Here is a 24,955-nt window from a genome sequence, read left to right as displayed (position 1 = left end):
TGGCTTGCTGGGTATTGCTTGTAATAGATGGATGTTGTTCCAGAACATGTGTGTGATTCATATGTAGCTTATGTAAACCTTCATATAGGAAATGTAGATGTAAATGCATTCAAATATTTACTTTCCAATAATTTGCATTACAAATTCCATGATATATTTATGATGTAAATTATTGAAACAAATGACACTAAATTCCATGAGAATTGTAAAACTTAAATTATCCAGGAAGTGAAGAATATCACCATTCCATATCCCCTTTCAGGTGGGAGACAAAAATATACATTAAATTTCATAATTAAATACATGTATAAACAACCAGTATTGGATACCAAGTGTTGTGGAACTTAATACACTTGAAATTTCACACTAAACACTGCCTATGCCACTGTAGATCCTTATGGTTCGACTTTCCATGAGTTTTGTTCACAATGTTAGGAGAGAATTCCTATTACTTGTTTCATTATTCATTTACACAATATATTAGTTAGTGTGTATGTATTTTATCGCAAATAAACAGCTGCGCCATGAGCGCATGATACGCCCAACGTCTTGTGTGGAAGTTTTATGCAATAATCATAAATAGTTTCTGAGAAAGTTTTAAGCAATTACCATTTATTGCTTTTGAGACACGGCGGAACATGTGAAACCCCCCCCCACCCTGTTTTTTTTTTTTTACAAATATCACTAAAATAAAATTTTGAATCAAACCAAAAAGTATACAGATATTTAGATTAATATAACAAAGAAGTGTGTACAGTTCCAAGCAATAATCATAAATTGTTTTTGAGATACGGCGCGACATGTAAAAAAAACCCTCCCCTTTTTTACAAAATACTCAATAACTCAAAAATAAAATTTTGAGTCATCACCAAAAAGTATACAGATCTTTAGATTAATATAAAAAAAAAAGTGTGTAAAGTTTTAAGCAATAATCATAAATCGTTTCTGAGATACAGCACGACATATAAAAACCCCCTCCCCCTTTTTACAAAATACTCAATAACTCAAAAATGAAATTTTGAATCATCACCAAAAAGTATACAGATCTTGAAATTAATATAACAAAGAAGTGTGTAAAGTTTTAAGCCATAATCATAAATCGTTTTTGAGATACGGCGCGACATGTAAAAAACCCTCCCCCTTTTTTTACAAAATACTCAATAACTCAAAAATGAAATTTTGAATCATCACCAAAAAGTATACAGATATTAAGATTAATATAACTAAGAAGTGTGTAAAGTTTTAAGCAATAATCAAGAATCGTTTTTGAGATACGGTGCAACATGTGAAAAAAAACACACCCCTGTTTTAGTTACAAAGTGCCGTAACTCAAAAAGTTTAAATCTTATTTTCACCAAAAAGTATACAGATCATTTGACCATCATAAAGAACAACTATATTAAGTTTCATGAAATTTAGATAAGTCGTTCTCAAGTTACGGTGTGACATGTTTACGGCGAATAGACAGACGGACGGACGGACAGACAGACGGATGGACAGACAGACAGGCGGACGGACACCGGACATTGGTATACCATAATACGTCCCGTCAAAATTTTGACGGGCGTATAAAAACGGATTCTCTTCCTAATTTCACTAATATTTTACCAACTTTATGTAATATACAAACAAACTACGGAATAGCATGTTTATGATTTTTAATAATTTCTGACATATTTAATGTGATTAAGCATAATTTCTTACAAATAATAGCATTTTCCATTTTTTCATTACGACATACAATAGATGATCTCATTTTTTTCTTTTACATCAGCACTTAATAGGCTACATAGCTAATCTCATAGCTTACATTTATAATGTAAATCCTTATTTCAAATGATATACAGTATACATTTAAGTTTTACTGACAATAACCATGACTTTTACAAGCCAAATACTAGCAAGCTTAGTCATTTTGTTGTAATATTTTTTATACAAATCCTTCACCTTCTTTTTCTTATTATTTAATGCATTCAATTTTTTATAGTTTTTTTTTTTAAAACTTTCATCACTTGTCTACTGAATTAAATTTGTTTTTTAAAAGGACTAAAAAAAGCCTAAATTGCAGGTCCAACATTTAACACTTTCTTCCAACTTCCAATTAAAAACAAAAGTTTTTTTTACGCTGTGTTATCCTTGTTTCCTTAAACCAATACTGATGACCACAATACCCATTACTTTGTTGACACTCTGTTATTGAGTCTTTTGATGATTACACAGATTTCACTAAATAACATGGAAGTCAGTTATAAGATAAGGTTCAAATTTAGAGGACTGTCAGCAGTAGACTTACAAGGGGGAATAAAAACATATAGGATAACTGTATTATATGTGTTCTTTATATGAACACAATTTTCTGTATACTCGATACTTTATTGTGGGTGCCAATTCTGGTGTTAGAAGTTGGCTTAGGTGCTAAAGCATGCAATGATATCATTTATATGTATTGTAGAACTTTTTAGTACTTTATCAAAAATGTGTTCATAATTTATAATAGCAAAAACAAACTTCACATTAATAAATAATAACAAATATAAATTTGGTCCAAATGTAAGAAATAGAACCTTTGTAATCATCATAAAAGCATTTGAAGCAATGGTAGATTGAGTTTGTAAAGTGTGTTATTTTCTATCAGGTTCAGCGATTGTATAACATCTTAAAAGAGTACCTTGGTTTTGGCACAGATAGGACAGAATGTAAACTACCATGACTAACAAACAGATAAATGTCATTGCAATGGAAAGTCAATAAAAATAATCGAAAAAAAAAGGAAAGCGTGATGCAATGACAAAATATAAAAAGAACTAAAATGTTTAATCCTTAAACTATGCCAAGTTTACCATTTCAATCTTTATCATATTATGCCAGGGAGGTAGCATATATATCATATTTAGTTTTCCTTTTTGGTCATATCTAAAATGTTCATTTGCCAGAAAAGTATTAACACAATTTTACAATGTTTAAGTCATATAAATTATCTGGTAATCAGAGAGAACTAAGCAATTAGTTTAATAATTTGAAAAGCTTTCTTACGAAGCACAGGGCCTGTATAAAAATGTTATATAAACCAACTTTTATTGCACTTTAGGTGTGTGAAAGTTATAAACATACATTTGACACAGATGCACTACATGACTTTGTGACAGTATATATTGATCCTCAATCAAGTAACCCTGTTCTAACATCATTTGTATCATGTTACTTTATATTTTTAATTCATATCTTCCTTTTTGATCATTATACAGCATAAAATATTTCAGATGATAAAATGATATTAAATGTACTCTTCAACAGACGAAGTTGTGCCATACAAGTACACAATATGAAAATGACATATTACATACAACTTTGTTAGAACAAGTCAATGGACAAAGAGACATAAAAATAATTTATTAATAAATCATAGTATATGTACACTGATCAATCTGAACACTTTTTATAAAAAGATTGTAAATTTTAAGAAATTTCATGTATGGAATGAAAATTAATATTAGTTTTCAAATTGTTCTAAATGTTCTATACTCTATACAGTTGTTCTGTTCAGAAACAACCGCTGAATTATAAACAAACAAAATTAGGGGAGATAAAAGTATAATTTTCTTTCCCCAAAAGATTCTCAAAATAACATATCTTTTAACAAGAAGCAAACAAAATACTGATATTTCATTGGTTTCAGCCAGTGCACCAAATAAACAAGATGCAAATAAATAGACAAATATATTTTTATACCAAATGCATCATAACTTTGCAATGAATTGCTTCCCTTTATCACAACATATTGAGTTAAAATTTGAAGTCTATTATGTTGTTTATGTTACATTTCGTGATCTGTATTTTGTACTTTATCATAGTCAAACTTTCCTCCATATGCTCGTTCGAACACTTGAATTACATCTGCACAAGTTGTCTCAAAATGTGATGTGGCATCGTACGACTTTGTAATAAATACCTGCATATAAAGAAATTGTTGATAAGAAATAATTAACCTTCAGATGCAATTCTACAAATTGAAATAATCACTTGTTTATTCACTTAATTAATATGAAAGCAAAATCACCTGTAGCTTTGGCAACAATGGTTAAACTTGAATATATTAAATATACAGGTACAATTAAATGTTTTAATTGTTTATTGCCTAGCTTTAACTGTGTCTAATGGTGTATGAAATGCGTTATAACTGTCAAAGCAAAACAATAATATAACTTTCTAATTTTTGACACTTAATTATAATGATAGTTTTACATTTGTCATAACATAAACTTAAATCATAAAATAAAATCTTACTTTAGAAGTTGATCCATCATCTGTTGGTTCTTTTAATTCACTCACTGACACAAATCTGAAATGATATGTATATTATGTATGATGACAGTTTAATGGATATCAATAGAATGGGCACACGGAAAAATCTTGGAACATTAATTATTTGGTGTTGGTACATGTATTTATTCATCAATAGCTTTTTTTGTACAGCCAAATCAATTAATAAAAGATTGATTTTTAAAGTAGAAATTTAGTTTAAACATATTTATCTATTGTAGATTTGGAAACGAGTTATTGCAACTTATATTAATCTCTTTCCACTTTGTGGGTGTGAGTGCTGCCTTGTTGCAGCATTAGCCTGCTCTCTCTCAAAATCTACAAGGCTGTCTCTACAGGTGTCAGCCATTTATCATTCCCTTCATTCGATTTTTATGACCATACCAACAAATGGTGTCAAAGGAGAGCCCTGAAATTTTCTCCCCAAATGGTAATTGAACCTGGAACCTTTGTGTTAGTAGTTTGATGCACTAACCACTTCACCACTGAGCAGAAATTATAAGCACTCAATAAAATAATTCTGCAGAGAACGGTACCCATCTTATTTATTCAATGGGACAGTTCACTTTCCAAAAATTTAACCAGTCAGGTAAATACCAACTAATTCAGTGAAAGCGTTTTTTCCCCCATTCCATTATAGTAATAGTAACAGAGGTTTGTAATACATCTTTTTTCTAGCAAAAATAAATGTTCTGTCATTTGAATTTGTACTTCTTTAATACCTAAAGCTGCAAGAAAAATATATTTCACAATTAGGTAGCGATAGATATTTTGAAGGCATTTTACTGTCAGAAACTTAATTACAAACTCACTTTTGTTCTATAGGTGAAATAAGGTCTAATGCTACCCTAATTTCTTCCTCTGGATTGCTTGTTTCTACAGTGGTACTGACTATGGCTAAGTAATGTCCCTTTGCAGCGACAAAATGTGTAGCTGATATCATACTAATATATATATCTGCAGGAAAACATCAGATATAAAGTCAAATGCTTGTGTTGCAATGCTTAGTTAATGTGAGCAATGCAGTTAACAACATTCATGAAAATAAAAACAAGAAATGTGTAAAGGATATCTATTACATGCATAAACTTATCAAACTCTGAAGTGAGAGGACCGCATAAACTTATCAAATTTTGTGAGAGAACAATTTTTTATGTGGAAGGCTTGTCTTAAAACCTTGTTGATTATGATTTATTTCAAACAAGTATACTATCTTTCATTTTGCAATTCAACAATTATCATGATTATCAAATATAAATAATTCTTCCATTATGTAGAAGTCTTATAATTAACACTGAATTGAATACAATCATCAATGATAACATATTACGATAAATAATGTTACCATGTGTTCTGTTGACTTGGTTCTGTGGAATAATAATTTGTGTTGATAATGAATCTTTTGTATCTTTAATGGGATGATCCAAGATGCAGATGGCTCTGATTACCTAAAACACAATTATTGTAACTTAACTGTCAATCTAATAATAATTTAACAACATTTAAGATATAGTTCAAGGTAGTTGGAGTTTAATGATTTTACCATGGGTTGGATCTTTATGCACTTTTTTACAGTACATTTATTGTTTATAAGCTTGGAAATGATTTCTTGAGTAAATGCCACTGATTTCGATTTCTCCATTCATTAAATTTCTGTATCTTTTTAGAAATAAAAATCCATCTGTTTGTAATAGTTATGTGTAGGGCAGCATTTTATTCTTTCATTGATCTGGTCCCTCTTATATTTGACATTGTTAGGTAGGATAAAATACTTTTACAAATCAACAGATAATCCAGTGATCAAAATTTTACAGGTGGTTGCAGGAAATTAACCATTCGAAAAAAATGGTAGAGCTTTGGTGGGTCACATAGCACAGACAATGACAGAGGTAAAATGTTATAGCCCTATTACATTGTGCTTTACAGTCTGTGGAAAACACTGCACTTTAAAGCAAGATTTTGGAATAAGTAAATAATATCAACAATTTAAATTACAAAGTTTAAGGGATAAGAGTTTGTTCTATTGCTTTCTTGAGTTACTGGTTATCTCTGAAAACCTCAACATTCACTAGGAATTATAGAATAGTACATTTAAATTATATCAATACAATACCAACCTTTCCTACAGTTTTACATTTGTCTGTAGCATAGGAAGGATCACAAACAACCATTTTACATTTAGCTACTTCTCCCTGGGCTTTCACACCTACTACCTTTCCATCCTCATACACTATTTCAGCATCAGGTCGATCTAACATGTAGGTTCCACCATAAATAGCACTTAATCTGAAAATAGCATTAAACAATTTTTATCAAACTAACTTGTTAAAATTTGTTTTAAAATTAATTTGAATGGCTTACCTTAACTTTCAAATTTTGGCCTTGTCTAAAACAAATTTGCTCAATCTAATTGATTAGTGAAATCTTAGAACTACAGTACATAATTGTATGCTTGAATTATAGGTTTTGTAAAATACATCAGGACCACTATGGCAGATTTTACAATAAGAAGGAATTATTGTTTTTTGTATCCATCAAAAAAGCAATTGCTGAAACTGTGAAACAGACTGTGTAATGGAGTAATGCATTATGTTATTGAATAAAATGTGTCTTTCTGAGTAAATAAAAATAAAAATTACTCTGTGTTTGTTTTTTATGTTAGAATTAGAGGGTTTTCAATTTCAAAATATTGGACATGGAATAGACATCATGACCTACTTTACTGACATCCAGCTTATTTGGAGTGGAATTTTGAAGTATTATTTATAAGTGGAGCCTAATAACATGGACTTATATTTTAATAAAAAGTCTTCTTTTGTGTTTTAATCATAACTTTAAGGCAGATTTTTATTGGTAAAGGCTAAAAAAGGTAATTTAATAATATTGTTGCTAACGTCACGTCTTTTCCGTCCATTGTGGTATGTCACGATCGCAATTTTCTTGTTAGTTCTCAGACAGCCCATTGTAGTTATTTTTATCCCGGGTTTTATAAATAATTGAAAATAGCAATCATATTAAATTTGGATGACGTAAGGGGGTCAAAGGACTTGAGGAATCAATATCATTGGCTGTTTTATTTTTTGCGAACGTTACTGTTCGAGGTTTCCGTCCAAATCAGTGTCACGTGAGCAACATATATTTTTATCTGTAACTCTCCTGTATAGGAGTTACGATATCGCCCTTTGCAGAAATAGATTCGGAGTCAGTTCCTTCACATGATGGGGAAGCAAAGAAGGTAAGTTGTATGTAATATCGTTACAAGAGGACCTTAAATGTATTCCGTCCATCAAAAAGACGTTCGCAACAAAACATAATGTCATGATAGTAGATGTTGCTAATGTTACTATTACGAATTGGTTTCTTGTGTATTCATTTGATATAAAGTACACCTGCAAATGACATTCTGTATATTTAGAAATTCTAAACCAGACTGTACAATTTTATTACTCCAGGCATATATTAAACATCACTGTGTGCATACATTTTAACTTTTAAAGATGTTGTTGCTCATGTGACATGTCCAAATGTCGCTAACGTTACTAATTTTTGTCTCCGTCACATTAGCAACATGAAAGTAGGAGACAGAACACAATACTGTAAAATCTGCCCTATGTTAAGATTTTTCATGATCTTTCAGAGAAAAAAGAGCCTAGGTTTAAAACTGGTAAAATTCAATCTTCTTTTATGCTTATAAATTTACTACCATGAACACTTATTGACCAATAACCCAAAAGGACTGCTACAATTAACACGTTTTGTCAGGAATTAATATTTTACCATATTTTACTTTAATATCTACAAAGAAGGCAGTTAATTTGAAACTGACCACCTATGTACGGATGACTATGTTAAGTTTCCATATCCCCAGTTGTTTCAGAGGAGTACAATTGTTTGTGTAAAGGTAAACTCAGACAGATGCTGACAATAGAGACAAATGTCAAGTGCTAGCTTTAGATCTAAACAACCCTATTGATCAGGTGGGCTAAACAGCCTCTAAACAACAGTACTGGCAGAATAATAATTATTATCTACAATTATAACAACAAATAAGATATGATTGATTTAAACATACCTTGCAAAACCCTGTGGTAATTCTCCCAAACCATACAATGGATATAGATAAGGAGACTTCAAATATCTGGCTAATGATTCATAATATAACTTCACTCGGTTAATTAAATCTAGACATGGCTCATTCTTGTACCTGCAAGTTGACAATCACTGTTAAGATTACAATATATAAAAGATAGATGTACAGAAGGCAACAACACTGGTTAATCTAAGTTTTTGTAAAGTATTACACATTTATCATTTGAATTGAAGTTCATCATGAGACAACAAATTCAACCAAGGCACAGTTTATTCTTTTAAGAAAAAATAAAGAATTGTAAGATTTTATATATAACATCTAACTTCCAAAGACACTGTCATTATTGTTTATGATATTCTCGAATTCTTGTCTATCATTTTTGATAGTGTGTTTTGTCTATATGACTTTTGGTGTTACTTCCATTCATATAGCGTGGCTCTGTACTTATACATCCCGTTAATGGGCTATTGTAAAACTTTTTTGTTGCTTGTCTTTCATGTTTGCTATGTGCTTTGTCTATATTCCTTTTTATGTTTCTTTGTTACATATATTACGTGGCTCTGTAGTTACACATCCTCTTATTGTACTATGGTAAATTTGTGTATTCTTGTCTTTAATTTTTGCCAATATGATTGGTCTATATGCCATTATGTGCATCTTTTGTTACATATTTTTTTTTTTGTGATTAAGATTTTAACACAATGTTGACTGCTGTATTTTTGACATTTTACCTATTATGTCTGTTTGTTTTGTTCCACACCGTTGTCAATAAAAAGGAATTTGAAGCGACTGTCATACAAGTGAGAGGTTTAGCTAGCTATAAAACCAGGTTCAATCTACCATTTTCTACATAAGAAAATGCCTGTACCAAGTCAGGAATATGACAGTTGGTATTCATTCGTTTGATGTGTTTGTGCTTTTGATTTTGCTATTTGATTAGGGACTTTCTGTTTTTAAATTTCCTCGGAGTTCAGTATTTTTGTTATTTACTTTTTACTTAGACTTACGCCTCATTAAGATGAAGAGCTAAAGCATGGCCAGTAACATCAGCTGTATTGTTATCTAGACCAAACTTTTCATATAACTTTGAAGCTGTGGTTAGTTTTGGATCTACACCCTGCCATGTTTTGGGGTTTTCTAAGTCAAATTCAGTTACAAATATCAAAAACTTTCGAAATCTTCTCTTCTCAAATAGTCCCATAAGTGCTGAAATAGAATAATAAATGTAGTTTAGCAGGTGCGGTACTTATGTTATTCATTCAAGTCTTAAATTAATATATCTTTTTCTTCAAAAATGGAAGGAAATATTGATTTGTGTAAAACATTTTTTTACAGGAAAATGGTCATGATGGATATTGATTTAATTGGATATAGTTATATTCAATTTTGTGGTTGAAAATCTTTCCATTATTTCTTGTACTTTACATATGCAGGCAAAAGTTATTTACTTACTATTATAATATATAAATAAGGTGAAAATACATTTGGATAACAGCATCACTTCTTATTTTTATTGCTGTTGGTATTTTGTTTGTTTGTAGTTTGAAATTTAATGTATACATATGCCATGTATGCATATAAAATCAATAAAAGAAACTATATTTCACTAAAAAATAATGCTCATGTTGTGATGCATCACAAGATTAATGAAAACCAATATGATTCTTTGGACAGTTCTATGGTTTTCTATTGCCAAGGTCACATCATGTGTAATTCTGTCTCCCAAGGAACAACAACATTTAATACATTTAGAGGTCGCTTTACATTCTTTAACTTTACTAACAAATACCTACATGTAGTCAATGCTTCTTTCTCATCAGCTGGGACCTTGTACACTTTACCACCTTTAAACACATAGCTTCCTTCTACACATTTAAACTCTAAATATCTGGTCACACCAGTACCTACCAACAACTTTACCAATTGTCCTACAAAATATAAATACTATTAAATCATACAAAGATTAATTGAATATGTACATTGTCCAGAAATATAATGTAGGCTGTGATTATTGAGACAGACAGGTTGGTTCTACTACTGCACCAAGTGTGAAAGGATATTTTCCACCTCTAGACAGCTTATTAATTAAGCTGTCAGGAGTGCTAAAATTTCATATTGTTTTGTAAGATATATATAGCCAAAGATCTCCTTTTTTTTTGAAGTTACTTTAGCAGAATTAACAGGACAAGGAATTTTGACCAATGTTGAACTGAGAACTTTTCCAGTACGGATCAATTATAAAATTATTTAAGTATAAGTCAGCTAAGATGATTATAAATTTGCAACATTCGATTGTTCAACTGAAAGCTTTTTCATGCTTACTAAGAAAGAATGAAATCATTTCATTAAATAAGAACAATTATTCCTAAATACGTATATAAATATATGTACACTCTCTTCACCAAGCCTGTATGGTAACCAACAGTTAAATAAGAATAGTTATTCCTAAATACGTCTATAAATATATGTACACTCTCTTCACCAAGCTTGTATGGTAACCAACAGTTTTTTGGAAGGTCACTGTATATAAATATATATACACTCTCTTCACCAAGCATGTATGGTAACCAACAGTTTTTTGGAAGATCACTGTATATAAATATATGTTCACTCTCTTCACCAAGCTTGTATGGTAACCAACAGTTTTTTAGAAGGTAGTTGTCTCATTGTTTTATAAATAATTCAATAAATAGCTACCCACCATTAGCCATGAGAAATTTAGGAATCAAATCTATGTTCCAGTCTCTTCCTCTTCCAAGTTTTTCTGCTGGTTTACCCATTCCAAACTTTTTGTAAACCTATAGGTATAAAGAAAAGACACATGTTTATTTTCATTTCATTGAGATTTATATGTAGCTTTTGTTTATTAAATCTGACATTCAATCACAAGCAAATACCATATTTTTTCATGACTTGCCATTAAGACAAAAGTTTGAAATAATTGAATTGCTATGATCAGCACTCACCATACATGTCATTGCATGTAGTTGACAAAAAGGGTGAGTTTATCACCTAGAATTATCCCTTAAATATGTTAAGGAAAAATTTGTATCACCCTAGATTTTCAATTAAAATTACTTGATGTCACCCTGCCAATGTTCAATTAAAAACCAGGTGCTCCGCAGGGCGCAGCTTTATACGACCGCAGAGGTCGAACCCTGAACAGTTGGGGCAAGTATGGACAAAACATTCTAGCGTGATACAGCTCTGAATTTGGATTGTGATCAAATTTTTGACATTACATGGTTTTTTTTTACCCAAAACAAATGTCAAGATTTTACAAATTTTACAATTAAAGATTTCTTCTTCAAACTTTTTAAATCTAAAATTAAATAATTGACACAGCATAGGTTTCTGACACAGAATGAATGTGGTCTAATGAACTTAAAAGTTTGTTTTTGCCTTTTAGCAATTCACTATGCTGTTGAATATTAATCCTCTCAAAAAAATGTTTGAAGAAATTTTCTTTTTATTTATGAAATCTGAAATGAGAAAAATTTAACCCCCCCCCCCTTTTTCACATCCCCGTTTCCCTTTTTCCAAAACTGATATCAATTCAAATTTCTAATGGAGTTTGCAACAATAACTACTCTTTTAAATACATCATAAAATATCAAAATGTAAAATAAAGTGCTTGTTATCACTGAATGGTAAAGATTGGTTGGTAGTAAAAGTGAATATATACATTGTTTATTGTATAAAACAATAAAAAAAACTTCATCAGCAACATTTTATATTGGCAAATTTCCAATGAAGTTGTTTACATAAAGTTATTGGCAAATAAAAATAGAAAATGACATCATAGTCATGTCTGGCAAATGCAGTGATCGGGAAGGTCGTGCGCCCTGCGCCTATAGCGCATATTGACCAGAAATGGCGCATAGAGTGACAAATGTAAGCGCCCACGTGGCGCACGATATTTTTCACATTGTTTCGAAACGTTTAGATATCGTCAAATGGATTTCCGATCGTTTGCATGCCGCCATGTGTGTGTACACAACTGTATAATGTTCCTCCAATCATAGGAGCACCTATATACATTTTTGGGACGTCTCGGTTGTTTTCCTATGGTAATAGAACCATGAAGTTTAACGTCTCGGGTGTTTTCCTATGGTAATAATAGAACCATGCGGTTTAACTGATATCCCAAAAAACATAATTAACCATCATTCATGATATAATTTTTTATAAAGAACTTTAAATTTGTGAAATTTGGCTATTACAGACGAGATTTAACTCTAATGATAATCTTTTAATTTAGTTTAGCTTGCTATTATTTCGATTGAAAACCCCCGAAGCCTTTTTATGAATATAGTTTTTGTCTCCATAAAAGGCGCTTAACTGTCCTTGCTGTTTTTTGGTCTTTGGCTCGTTTTGACATTTTGTAAACATGACTTCAGCGAATTATTGTTTTGTTCTATCAATTATTGGTACTCTCTATTGTTATTCTTGTCGTCGTGATAAAGTAATAATAATAATACAAGAAGTGCAGAGGAAGTGCCTGAAATGTCTTCTAATACGGAACGTCTGGAATAAGTATGATATCGACGAAGACCCAAATTTATTGTTAAAAAAAACCCAACATAAACATGAACAAGTCAAGGCAACAGTACCAGTTTAAACATTGTAAATAAAGGTTATCTTTAATATTGTCCGTTTTGCAAGAAGTTATTGTATATTCATTGAAATTACAGAATCACAGGAACAATATCTATGATATTATTTAAAATCATAAAGATAAGTTACAACACCTCTTTGGCAAAAAATAATGATACTTTTTATTTTTTTTACAGAGGTCAATTCAAATGGCCCACTCATTTGACAACATGGCCCATTATTTTTTAAAATGGCCCATTGAATTTATTTTTGAGGGGCCCTGGGCCCATAGTGAAAAAAACCTTCCAGATCACTGCAAATGTCCAACATACATTATCTAAAAACATTTTAGATAAGATAAGGAAATAAGATGTAAAAAAACTGCTTGTTATCACTGAATGGTAAAGATTATTTTAATTTATCAGTTGGTAGTAAAAAGTGAATATACATTGTATATTGTATATAACAAAGATTTAAGTTGATTCTGGACAAAGAAAGATAACTCTAATTAAAAAAAATCTTGCTATTGCACAATATTTTGCAATTAGATATTTCTTGCTTACTATTCTGGACAAAGAAAGATAACTCTAATTAAAAAAAAATTGCTATTTCACAATATTGTGCAATTAGATATTTCTTGCCATTGCGCAATACTGTGCAATTTAAAAGACTTGCTATTGCACAATACTTAATATAATAATTTTAGATCCTGATTTGGACCAACTTGAAAACTGGGCCCATAATAAAAAATTTAAGTACATTTTTGGATTCAGCATATCAAAGAACCCCAAGATTTCAATTTTTGTTAAAATTAGACTAAGTTTAATTTTGGACCCTTTGGACTTTAGTGTAGACCAATTTGAAAACAGGACCAAAAATGAAGAATCTACATACACAGTTAGATTTGGTATATCAAAGAACCCCATTTATTCAATTTTTGATGAAATCAAACAAAATTTAATTTTGGACCCCGATTTGGACCAACTTGAAAACTGGGCCAATAATCAAGAATCTAAGTACATTTTTAGATTCAGCATATCAAAGAACCTAACTGATTCATTTTTTGTCAAAATCAAACTAAGTTTAATTTTGGACCCTTTGGACCTTAATGTAGACCAATTTGAAAACGGGACCAAAAGTTAAGAATCTACATACACAGTCATGACAGTTAGATTCGGCATATCAAAGAACCCCAATTATTCAATTTTGATGAAATCAAACAAAGTTTAATTTTGGACCCTTTGGGCCCCTTATTCTGTTGGGACCAAAACTCCCAAAATCAATACCTTCCTTTTATGGTCATAAACCTTGTGTTTAAATTTCATAGATTTCTATTTACTTATTCTAACGTTATGGTGCGAAAACCAAGAAAAATGCTTATTTGGGTCCCTTTTTGGCCCCTAATTCCTAAACTGTTGGGACCTAAACTCCCAAAATCAATACCAACCTTCCTTTTGTTGTCATTAACATTGTGTTTAAATTTCATTGATTTCTATTTACTTAAACTAAAGTTATTGTGCGAAAACCAAGAATAATGCTTATTTGGGCCCTTTTTTGGCCCCTAATTCCTAAACTGTTGAAACCAAAACTCCCAAAATCAATCCCAACCGTTCTTTTGTGGTCATAAACCTTGTGTCAAAATTTCATAGATTTCTATTAACTTAAACTAAAGTTATAGTGCGAAAACCAAGAAAATGCTTATTTGGGCCCTTTTTGGCCCCTAATTCCTAAAATGTTGGGACCAAAACTACCAAAATCAATACCAACCTTCCTTTTGTGGTCATAAACCTTGTGTTAAAATTTCATAGATTTCCATTCACTTTTACTAAAGTTAGAGTGCGAAAACTAAAAGTATTCGGACGACGACGACGCCAACGTGATAGCAATATACGACGAAATTTTTTTCAAATTTTGCGGTCGTATAAAAATTTAATCCAAATACAAAAATATTCAACTTAATAAATACATGTATGTTAATTCATTAAACCATGTTTTAAGTAATCTCTACTGCACTTTACAGCAAAAAAAACAACTCACAATGATTGTTATTTTTAAATTAGACTAAAAGGACAAAAATGTGAGGCTACAGACATCAAAAGCATAACACCATTCTTAATTGGGCTAATGAGACCACTGGTCAGATATCATATTGAGTAAACGGTTCCCACATGAATACTTACATCTTCCAGTGGTGTGATTGATGCACTTTCACCTCCATAATAAGAATTCCTATCAATGTGAAGAACTTTCTTTCCCATAACTGACATCATACCACTTATGATACATTCCTAAAAAAAAAAGAAGTTAAATTCATGTATAACTGGTAAGATGGTAAAATCTGGCAAACAAACAAAAAATAGTTTCTTCCAACATTATTAATTTTCAATTGTTATGCTTTATGTTTTATTTTTATCATTTGTCATGTACATGAATGCTGTATATTTGGGTTACACCAAGTCATATTTATTATGTGCTTTATCCTATATAATATTTTATTTGATATTATGGAGCATGATTTGTCTGTTACATATACCGACACAGAATAGATGTTTGAGACTATACATGTATCCTCGTCTCATGGGTTTCTGTGCTATTAAGAATGCATTGTGACATCACAATTTCCATTGAAAAAGCATGCATAGTAGAAGTAAGAATTCATATGACGTACAAAAACATGATCTGACCATACCACTTGGCAACCAACAGTAAAATATTTAAGCAGTTGTACATACCTGTCAACCTGTGACGATGAAAATGCAGGTCATGACCTGCATTGAAGAATCAAATCTCAGGTCATAACGCGTACGAACTTTTTCGAGCTGAATTTCAGTATTTATGGTACATTTTCTTATAATGTATATCAGATACCAAAACATCAATGCATGTTCACTTTGTTAAGTCATTTTAAATCTTATTAAATATTATTTCATTGCACATTTAAAGATTTTTATAAATTTGTGTAACTCAGTCTTATTTACTTTATGAGAAAAAATACTACAACCATCAAACACTAGAATTTAATGCAAATCTTAAATGTTTGAGACTATTGACTATGTAGCCTTGATCCATATTACTTTTTCATTTACCAAGGAAATTAGACTATGATAAAATATAGTAGTACAGTTAAAGGAAGTATAAATGTAAAAAATAATTTTCAACTTTTTTTAAAAAATTGTATAAAGGTATAAAAATAATGAAAAGTTATTTTTCAATATGTATTTGAATTTTATATTTTTATGATTTAATCTTTTTCACCCATAAAACGTAAATATAAGGAATAATTTTGAATGGTGACAAATAAGGGGAAGTAACTCTAGTTCAGTTTGTAAACCAATGGTGCAATTTATTTTACGACCTAAAGCTAAGGTAATTGGTGTTAATTAACAGTGTGTTTGACATCAAAGCTGTCAAGTGAAGCCATGCACTTAATGGGTCACTTAATTTGACAGTTTACATAGCTAGATCAACTTCCTGTTCATGGAAGAATTACGAATTTGCCAGTATTTCAAAGGAATATTACTAATGAAATCAATCTCAAGGCTAAGAAATACGGGTGAAATCGGGTCATTTTCGGAATTCCCGGGTTATTTCAATGACCCGGCGGGTGTTGTGAAAATCTTGGGTCACACCTGCAGAATATGGGTCAGTTGACAGGTATGGTTGTACAAGCATAAATTGTAGATAACCAGATAAGATACTTCATTTGAAAGATTATTTTTTAAATGACAAAAAAATTGTTACGGTTACAGAAGCTACAGTTGTACTGCTTATTAAGAATTAGTATGGTTTGGTACAATCAGCATGATCAGTAACAATGTAATATATTTTTACTGAAAAAACTATCATACAAGTGGAAGTTTGATAAAATGTAAAATTTAAGCTGTAACAATCATAGACTCTCATAAATTTACAATGTTCACATTACTACATGTAGGTTAACTGTCAATACACAGCAGCGAGCTATGTGGTCTTTTTCCTCTGTAAATAGTACTAAATACCAATGTCACTCTAATATTTTTTTGTCAGTTAATTGTCTCAATACTGTATGCAATAACCATTTAATGCAAATGAACTAGTTCAAATTAATATTGTCTATTAAATTCATGTTATTTTATGTTAATTTGGACATAAAATTGCGACTGTCATACAAGTGAGAGGTTTAGCTAGCTATAAAACCAGGTTCAATCCACCATTTTCTACATTAGAAAATGCCTGTACCAAGTCAGGAATATGACAGTTGTTATCCATTCGTTTGATGTGTTTGGACTTTTGATTTTGCCTTTTGATTTTTGATTTTCCTTTTTGAATTTTCCTCGGAGTTCAGTATTTTTGTGTTTTTACTTTTTGTTATTGATAACTTGTTTTATTTTTATGACAATCATGACAATGTCCACTTGATCTTAACCAGATTTAAGTCTGTGTCAACTTAAATCAGAAGTGTCAGCTGTTTATTGAATAACTCCTTATAAAAGTAAACCATAAAGATGCTGACTCTTATACATGGAATGTATTGATTATTTGATTTGTGACAATATAGAGTAAGGGGGTGTGGCTTTTAATTAAAAAAAAATAATGTTAAGAGACATTCGAAATTTATTTATATCAAGCTTTAACTGACATATTTAACAGGCCTATAACATTTTATACATAAATCAGAGTATAAAAGGGCTTCTAATTACTGAAGCTTACAAAAATCAATACACCAAATGTATGTCGGCAGATCAGACTCCGCAGCTTTATTAGCGCTAGTTTATTATTAAACGGATTCTGAACATTTTCGCAATTAGATTGATCAATATAATATATCTAGCAAATTGTACATTTCATTTTGTGTATTGTAACCAAAACACATGATAATTTCAGTGATGACATCACACAAGACTGATGATAGACTGTTTTCTGATAACGACATTTATTACAAGAATTTATGTCTTTTTACACGTCTTATCTATTTGCTTAGCAAACGCTTATACCTTTAGTCCTGTTCCAAGAACAATAACATCATATTCTTCATCCATTGTGAATATTCTTCGTGAGAATGGTTTCAATCTGCTGATAAATACACACACCGGCGAAAATGGCCTCCCACGCGTAGTAATCTCAAAAGCATTATAATATTTGATATTTTCTTATTTTTTGTCTTTGCAATAGATAGATTAACATCCTTAGTTCAATTTTATTCTGATCCTTAAAATGGTTTGTTCTTTGCAAGTCGAATATTTATGCTGAAATGGATTTGAAAATAGTACTTCAGACGTAACCATTTCCGGTTAAATAAATTTGAGTTGTTAGGCACTTCCTGGTTCAAATCACTGGTCAAGTGTACCAAAACAAAACAAAAATAGGGTGATCTCTGCAAGAATATTTTAAAATGAATAGACTTATGACAACTTGATATTTATCAAGCCACATCTTATAGTTGTATGTTGACAAATAGTTTTCCATTATTTAGTAAATTTGCGTCGTAAAGTTGTGATATATTTAAAGTCCAAACAAAATTACTGTTAGTGTTACAGTTTAGCAGACGACGTGATGTATTTTGATTAAATTAGGCCAACATTTGATATTTTGCATGTTAAGTGTGCCTGCAAAACAAAACAAAAATAGGGTGACTGCAAAACAAAATAAGGAGGGATCAGGTTTTCCAAGTTTTCGTAGGCTTGTAACTTCTCAGTAAATCGAGATTTTCGATGAGTATGTGCCATTTTAAATAAAATTCTCAGTTACGAAAATTTAGTTTTTTAGCACTACCAAATGGTAACTCAAATGAACGACCCCATTTGGCGGGTTGTCCCCAATCTGTCCAAAGATATCATATGACATATAATCAAAAACACCACAATCCGGTGAAAAGAAAATTAAGGGACAATAGTCAATATACAGTCTTCATATAAAGGATAGTATTTAATTTCTCATCATGCTCATAGTGCCCAAAGCTAAAATAAATAATAATATTCATTATACATACAATGATCACAACCATTCTTTAAAACAATTGGTGCAAAAAAGATCAACATCAAAGCAATTAAAAATAAAAATGTCAATAGACTAATGTCTATTCAACATGTCATTGACCAGAGATTAATTTTAACTAAGTGTTTGTGTTTGAGACTATATATCTTGGATACTAATTGCAACAGGTCTACACTAAAGTTTGAATTTTGTTCGTTATTTAGTACATAAATTAGGCCAGTAGTTTTCTTGTTTAAATAAAATGTTATAGCTGCATGACTATGTGTAATGGGATTTGCTCATTGTTAATGGCCGTACCGTGAACTATAGTTGTTAATTTCTTTGTCATTTGGTCTCTTGTGGGGATTTGTCACATTACCAATCATACCACAGCTTCTTTTTTATATTGAAAGGTGTACATGACATGTACAATATCAGTTTGACTGGGTTCATTTGAACATGGCTTGACCTCATTTTCATGTCATATCATGGTTTATTGGTCAACATTCAGATACATGTACTATAAGCCATAGGTCAACTATAGTTAGTTTAAGTGTGTGACATGACTGTGAGGTGTTGATATATGTCTCGGGGCAACCATGAAATTCAAATTGAATAATTGTCTCTCTATATATATTAAATGCCAGTATGGGTAGTAGTGGCCAGTGGTTCTGAGAAAAAGAGAACGAGGAAGTTTTTAATGACCTTGATTGGCTATACAGCCCTTGCAGTTGCACGGTCTGTCTATCTATATCTTTTATATATTTTTTAACCAATTTGCTCTATTCTTATTTTCTTGCCCAGGGTTTTCTATTCTTTACTGTTCATCACCCCTTTAAACTGTTTTCTACATTTTTCTGTCTCTTTTTTTCTTCTAATCTTTACTTGTTTGCCCATTTTTCTCTCAACTATAAACCACTTTCATGTACATTCCAATTTATTCATGATAATTGAAAGAAGGATTTTTTAGACAAATTTTTTGTCATTCAGTTTTAAAAAAATTATTTCTTTATATTATTGAAAAAATAGTTAAATTGTTGTTGGATAAAGTCCTTGCTCTTTCTGTACCATTTCTTTAAAGACTGATTTTAGATGGTCATGCATTTCTTTCCCTATCAGCATATTTTTTACATGTCAATCCATCTTAAACCTGCAATATTGTATAAAATTAAAAAGACAATTTTTTTAAATGGGAATGGAAATGAGGTATAGAGGTCAAAGAGACAACAACCTGACCAAAGAGCAGAAAACAGCTGATAAGCATGTAAATGTAGTTACAGTAATGAACATTACACAGATTTAAATACTATGTATACACTCATCATGATTAAGTTTTCATAAATCATGCATGTAACTTTATGTTGAAGCTGGGGTTTGAGAAGTCAAATTAAGCTGTGAATAAATCGCAGCTCTAGATAATCAGACTCAGTAGCAATAAATGTTATAAACGATTTTGTTGATCTCAACCTGCCACTGTTTAGTGTATGAATTAAAGTATTCAAGGTTTACAATTGTACATGTCAAAGTGCATCTGACATTGACACACATAGGGATAGATGATAATGTTAAGCTTGTGTGTTAGCTGTTTGAATCTTTCTTAAGCCTTTCACTATAAAATTTAAGCACGATCAGTAAAGCAGCTTATTCACATATTGAATTGTGCATGATAATATAGTTGTCTGATTTTGATACCTTTTATTTACAGGTGAAAATGGCTGAAGCAGCATACAAGGGAGGGATATATGTCAGATCAGAACAAGATCAGGATACTGGTTCAGAAGGTAGAATAAGAACTCAAATAAAATAACTCTGTATAAATTTTGTGTTAGTTAAATTATAAAGGATATTTATGCAATGTATTCTGAATTATATGATATTTTAGTTCTATAGATAAAGTTTGCATTTTAAGCTCACCTGGCCGGAAGGGCTAAGTGAGCTTTTCTCATAAAAAAATGTGTCCAGTGACCTGGCTAACCAACCAAGATGGCCGTCATAGCTAAAAATAGAACATAGGGTAAAATGAAGATTTTGGCTTATATCTCTGAAACCAGAGCATTTAGAGCAAATCTGACACGGGGGTAAAATTGTTTATCAGGTCAAGATCTATCTGCCCTGAAATTTTCAGATGAATCAGAGAACCTGTTGTGCTGCCCCTAAATTGGTAATTTTAAGAAAATTTTGTCGTTTTTGTTTATTATCTTGAATATTATTATAGATACAGATAAACTTTTAACAGCAATGATGTTCAGCAAATTTAGATCTACAAATAAGTCAACATGACCAAAATGAGTTATTGCCCTTTATAGTCAATTTTTTTACAATTTTTTTACAATTTTTGTTATCTTCTAAAAAAATCTTCTCCTCTGAAACTACTAAGACAAATTTATCCAAACTTGTCCACAATCATCATTAGAGTATCTAGTTTAAAAAATGTGTCCGATGACCCTGCCAAGATGGCCAACATGGCTAAAAATAATACATAGGGTAAAATGAAGTTTTTGGCTCATATCTTGAAACCAAAGCATTTAGAGCAAATCTGCTGTGGATAAAATTGTTCATTAGGTTTAGAAGTATCTGCCCTGAAATTTTCAGAACAAGCAGGCAACTTGTTGTTGGCTTGCTGCCCCTAAATTGGTAATTATAAGAACATTTTGCAGCTTTTGGTTTTTATCTTGAATGATATTATAGATAGAGATAAACTGTAAACAGCAATATAATGTACAGCAAAGTAAGAGCTACAAATAAGTCAGCATGACCAAAGTGGTCAATTGACCCCATAAGGAGTTATTGCCCTTTATAGTCAATTTTTGTAAATTTTTACAAAATATTTTCTACTGTCACATTTTGGGCCAAATTCATCATAGATAGAGATAATTGTAAGCAGCAAGATTGTTCAGTAAAGTAAGATCTTCAAACACATCACCAACACTAAAACACAATTTTGTCATGAATCCATCTGTGTCCTTTGTTTAATATGCACATAAACCAAGGTGAGCGACACAGATTCTTTAGAGCCTCTAGTTTCTCTTGTCAGTTTTTTTTAGTGAGACAATTGTTTAATCATTCTTCCTTTTTTTTCTCTATTTATTATGAAAAACCTCCTTAAAGTTATAGGTTCTTTGGTTTTCACCTATCTAGTGATTTTACTTTTAACAATTTTCTCTTTATTATTTAAAGTAGATTTATTTACTATTTTTTACAATTAAAGTTTATGATAAACAATATTATGCGTAAAGGGTTGTGAAATAGAGTATTACAGATATTAGTGTGTAGTATCAGGACTAAATGCCTCACATATGTACTTTATAAAATAACAATTGGATAATTGCCTTCACCCTTACAAATCAGTATATTTAATATATTGGTACCACTATTTTTATACAACTGCAACAATTTTGTGGCTGTATGATGGTATGACTTTATCTTCATCGTTAACATAGTTTATTTGTAGAAAGATGATAGATGCAATTCAGTTATTGTTTAGCTTAAACATTCATATCCAATCTTTATAATGTCACAATGTTACAATGTACTTCAAATAAGCATGGTTACATTTTGACAGTTTCTATTATAGATCCTTACCTGAAAGAAATTCTTGATGTTGTATTCCATCATAAAGAAGAAGGAGCTACAGCTGCTGTGTATGAAACAAGGTAAAACATTGCAATGCATTTTAAATGATCACACATTTTCTTCATATTTACTTTAAACATTCATTCATTAATACTTAAAAATCTAATGACTTATGAACCATTTCTAATTAAATAATAACAAATTGTAATGTGGCACAAATATGTGCAAATGTATATTAATGTAAGGGATTCGCCTTTCAACAACCAAATAAGAAGGAACCAAAGCTGAAAAAGGTGAAAAATATTTTTCTTCAAACTTTTATGTTCCTTTTATATTTATCCCCTATTTTATATGAGTTTTTTCTTCTTCAGTTTATAAGAATTTAATTTAACAGCATTTGAAAGTAATCTGAAGAGACCAACATCCAAAGTTTTAACTTTTGATCTTTTTTTGTGTGTCTAATTTTATTGTACTGTTTCTTATCATTTAAAGCTTATACCAACAATTTTTCAGTTTTAGTAGAGTAATTATTTGTTGAATGGGACAAAAAACCAATTTTAGACATTGTGAAAAAATTGCTAATTAAAGTTTTATAATGTGATACATTATCCATAATTAAATGTTTGTAATGTATTTTTAGCAAGCCAACAGGTTTAATGAATTTACAGTATTTTCTTGGCAGTGTTGTGGAAAATCCTAAATCTGACAACAAAGCAAAGAAAGGTAAGACAAATCTATAGAAAATATTGTAGGGATTTTATCAACCTAAGACTTAATTACAATCTAAAGAGATTAAATTGGAGGTTGGTTGATGAGGTGTATGATATTAAAAACGTTTATCTTTTATCCACTTTATTATATACTTAGTAGCGTAACACACATTTTGGGGTTTAATGAGGCCTGTGCAACCATGACTGATATGAACATGATGACTGATGGCTGATACAGGATTATTGTCATTGACTGTATTAATACACATAAATAAAAAGAAGGAGAAAGGAGATGTGATATGATTGCTAAAGTAACAACTATCTAACAGAGTTTAACTGAAGTGGATTGAAGGAACCTAATGTGATTAGGTCACTGTATAGCTTTCAAAAATGAGCAAAACCCATGCAGAATAATCAGCTATAAAAGATCTCAACAAAACAAAATGTAAATCAACTAAAAAGAAAAAAAACCAATGTGACCTTATGATAAACCATGACTAAAAAAGATATGACAGACATCAACCGAAAGTTTATTATTTTTAACGTATATATTGAATAGAAATAAAAGATAAATGTACTTGAAAATTCATGGGTTTATAGTTTACAATATCCTTATTTGCAAATATGAAATTTGGGTTTTTGTTATAATGAAATGCATATGCATATTCAGCATGCATGTCTTTCTATATCAGATAGAGAAATTTAATGGTTGTAATTTTAAAAGTAGGCAATAGAACTTTGAATGTATAGCAGTGATACAAAATATTGTAGGTAAACTAATCACCTCCTCCTGTCTGTAGGATTTTTTTAACAATCCACAAAAGTATTTATAAGCACCAAACTTTTACTTTGCATTGATCTTTGAAGGAAATAAAGAAAACACATCTGGAAGGATTGGTCCTTCAGAAGTTGTGTTTGACTTCAGATCAAACGGTGGAAGTGGGATAGTAGCTGTGGAGTCGCACAGACTTGAAGTAAGTTTTACAAGCATCTGTCAGCTTGCTCACTAGCCAAATTAATTGATTTGATTTATTTCTAAATGGAAATTTTTCATGCATATTCTGGACAAAGAGATTATATAAGGTAAAATTTGCACTGCTACTTGAAAAAAAGGTAAATTCATAAAGTAAAAGGGATTGGTAACAAATAAATGTAAAATTATTACAAAACAGATGTAACAATTCAAATTATCAAAGTATATGTACAAAAAATGATCTGAACCACAAATACACGCAAGATTTTTAATTGGATAACAGTAGTGTAAATTGACACCAGCATTGTCACAACTTATTGTGGTTCTATTGATAATGAATTATTTTCACTTTTGTATCTATTCAGTGCTTTAATACAAGTCCAACAACCAATAAGAATACAAGATTGACAATGTTAAGAGGTAGACACAGAAAGTAGATAAGTTTGTAGGCACAATATAGCTTGAGTCCTACATTCATTCATCAACATTTTTTTTAATTTAATTATTGTCTAAACATACTGAGAAAATACAATTTGCCATGCTCAAACTGATAACATTATGTCCAAATAATAGTCCAATTTAAATATTAAAATCATACATTTATTGTGATATAAAATTACATTTAATTTTTCAGGTTACAAGTTGTAGCAACTTTAGTACCATTCGAGCCAACTGTTGTGTCTTCAAGGGTAGGTTATTCTTTAGTTTCTGTTGAAACATATTTAGGTAGGTAAAAAGTGG

The 24,955-nt window shown here is 30.6% G+C and overlaps 2 protein-coding genes across 3 annotated transcripts in view; one reads left to right on the top strand and one right to left on the bottom strand.

Moving 5' to 3' along the window:
* Nucleotides 1-1,641: 1,641 nt before the first annotated feature.
* On the bottom strand, nucleotides 1,642-18,281 carry LOC139521712 (rab GDP dissociation inhibitor beta-like). The gene is made up of 11 exons (XM_071315268.1): nucleotides 17,980-18,281; nucleotides 15,187-15,294; nucleotides 11,112-11,208; nucleotides 10,204-10,338; nucleotides 9,418-9,616; nucleotides 8,393-8,524; nucleotides 6,438-6,606; nucleotides 5,666-5,768; nucleotides 5,133-5,277; nucleotides 4,285-4,339; nucleotides 1,642-3,949 (listed from the first exon to the last, which is right to left on the bottom strand). Exons 1-11 carry the CDS (start codon nucleotides 18,022-18,024, stop codon nucleotides 3,815-3,817), a joined length of 1,323 nt encoding a protein of 440 aa, XP_071171369.1. The 5' UTR covers nucleotides 18,025-18,281; the 3' UTR covers nucleotides 1,642-3,814.
* The window catches only part of LOC139521704 (E3 ubiquitin-protein ligase RNF123-like), a 46,295-nt gene continuing 39,601 nt past the window's right edge, over nucleotides 18,262-24,955 (top strand). Inside the window, exons 1-6 of one of the 2 annotated variants that reach the window (XM_071315244.1) lie at nucleotides 18,262-18,427; nucleotides 20,664-20,739; nucleotides 22,533-22,611; nucleotides 23,172-23,254; nucleotides 24,109-24,215; nucleotides 24,849-24,903. In XM_071315244.1, coding sequence (XP_071171345.1) covers nucleotides 20,670-20,739; nucleotides 22,533-22,611; nucleotides 23,172-23,254; nucleotides 24,109-24,215; nucleotides 24,849-24,903 — 394 coding nt within the window. In that variant the 5' untranslated portion in view covers nucleotides 18,262-18,427; nucleotides 20,664-20,669. Of the gene's footprint in view, nucleotides 18,479-20,633; nucleotides 20,740-22,532; nucleotides 22,612-23,171; nucleotides 23,255-24,108; nucleotides 24,216-24,848; nucleotides 24,904-24,955 lie in introns of both variants that reach the window. The other variant, XM_071315254.1, reaches the window with a different exon arrangement.

The sequence above is a fragment of the Mytilus edulis genome, chromosome 1 (assembly GCF_963676685.1).
Source record: "Mytilus edulis chromosome 1, xbMytEdul2.2, whole genome shotgun sequence".
In the NCBI taxonomy this organism is placed as follows: Eukaryota; Metazoa; Mollusca; class Bivalvia; order Mytilida; family Mytilidae; genus Mytilus; species Mytilus edulis.
Note: the sequence above shows the minus strand (reverse complement) of the source record. Positions and strands in the feature narration are given on the sequence as shown.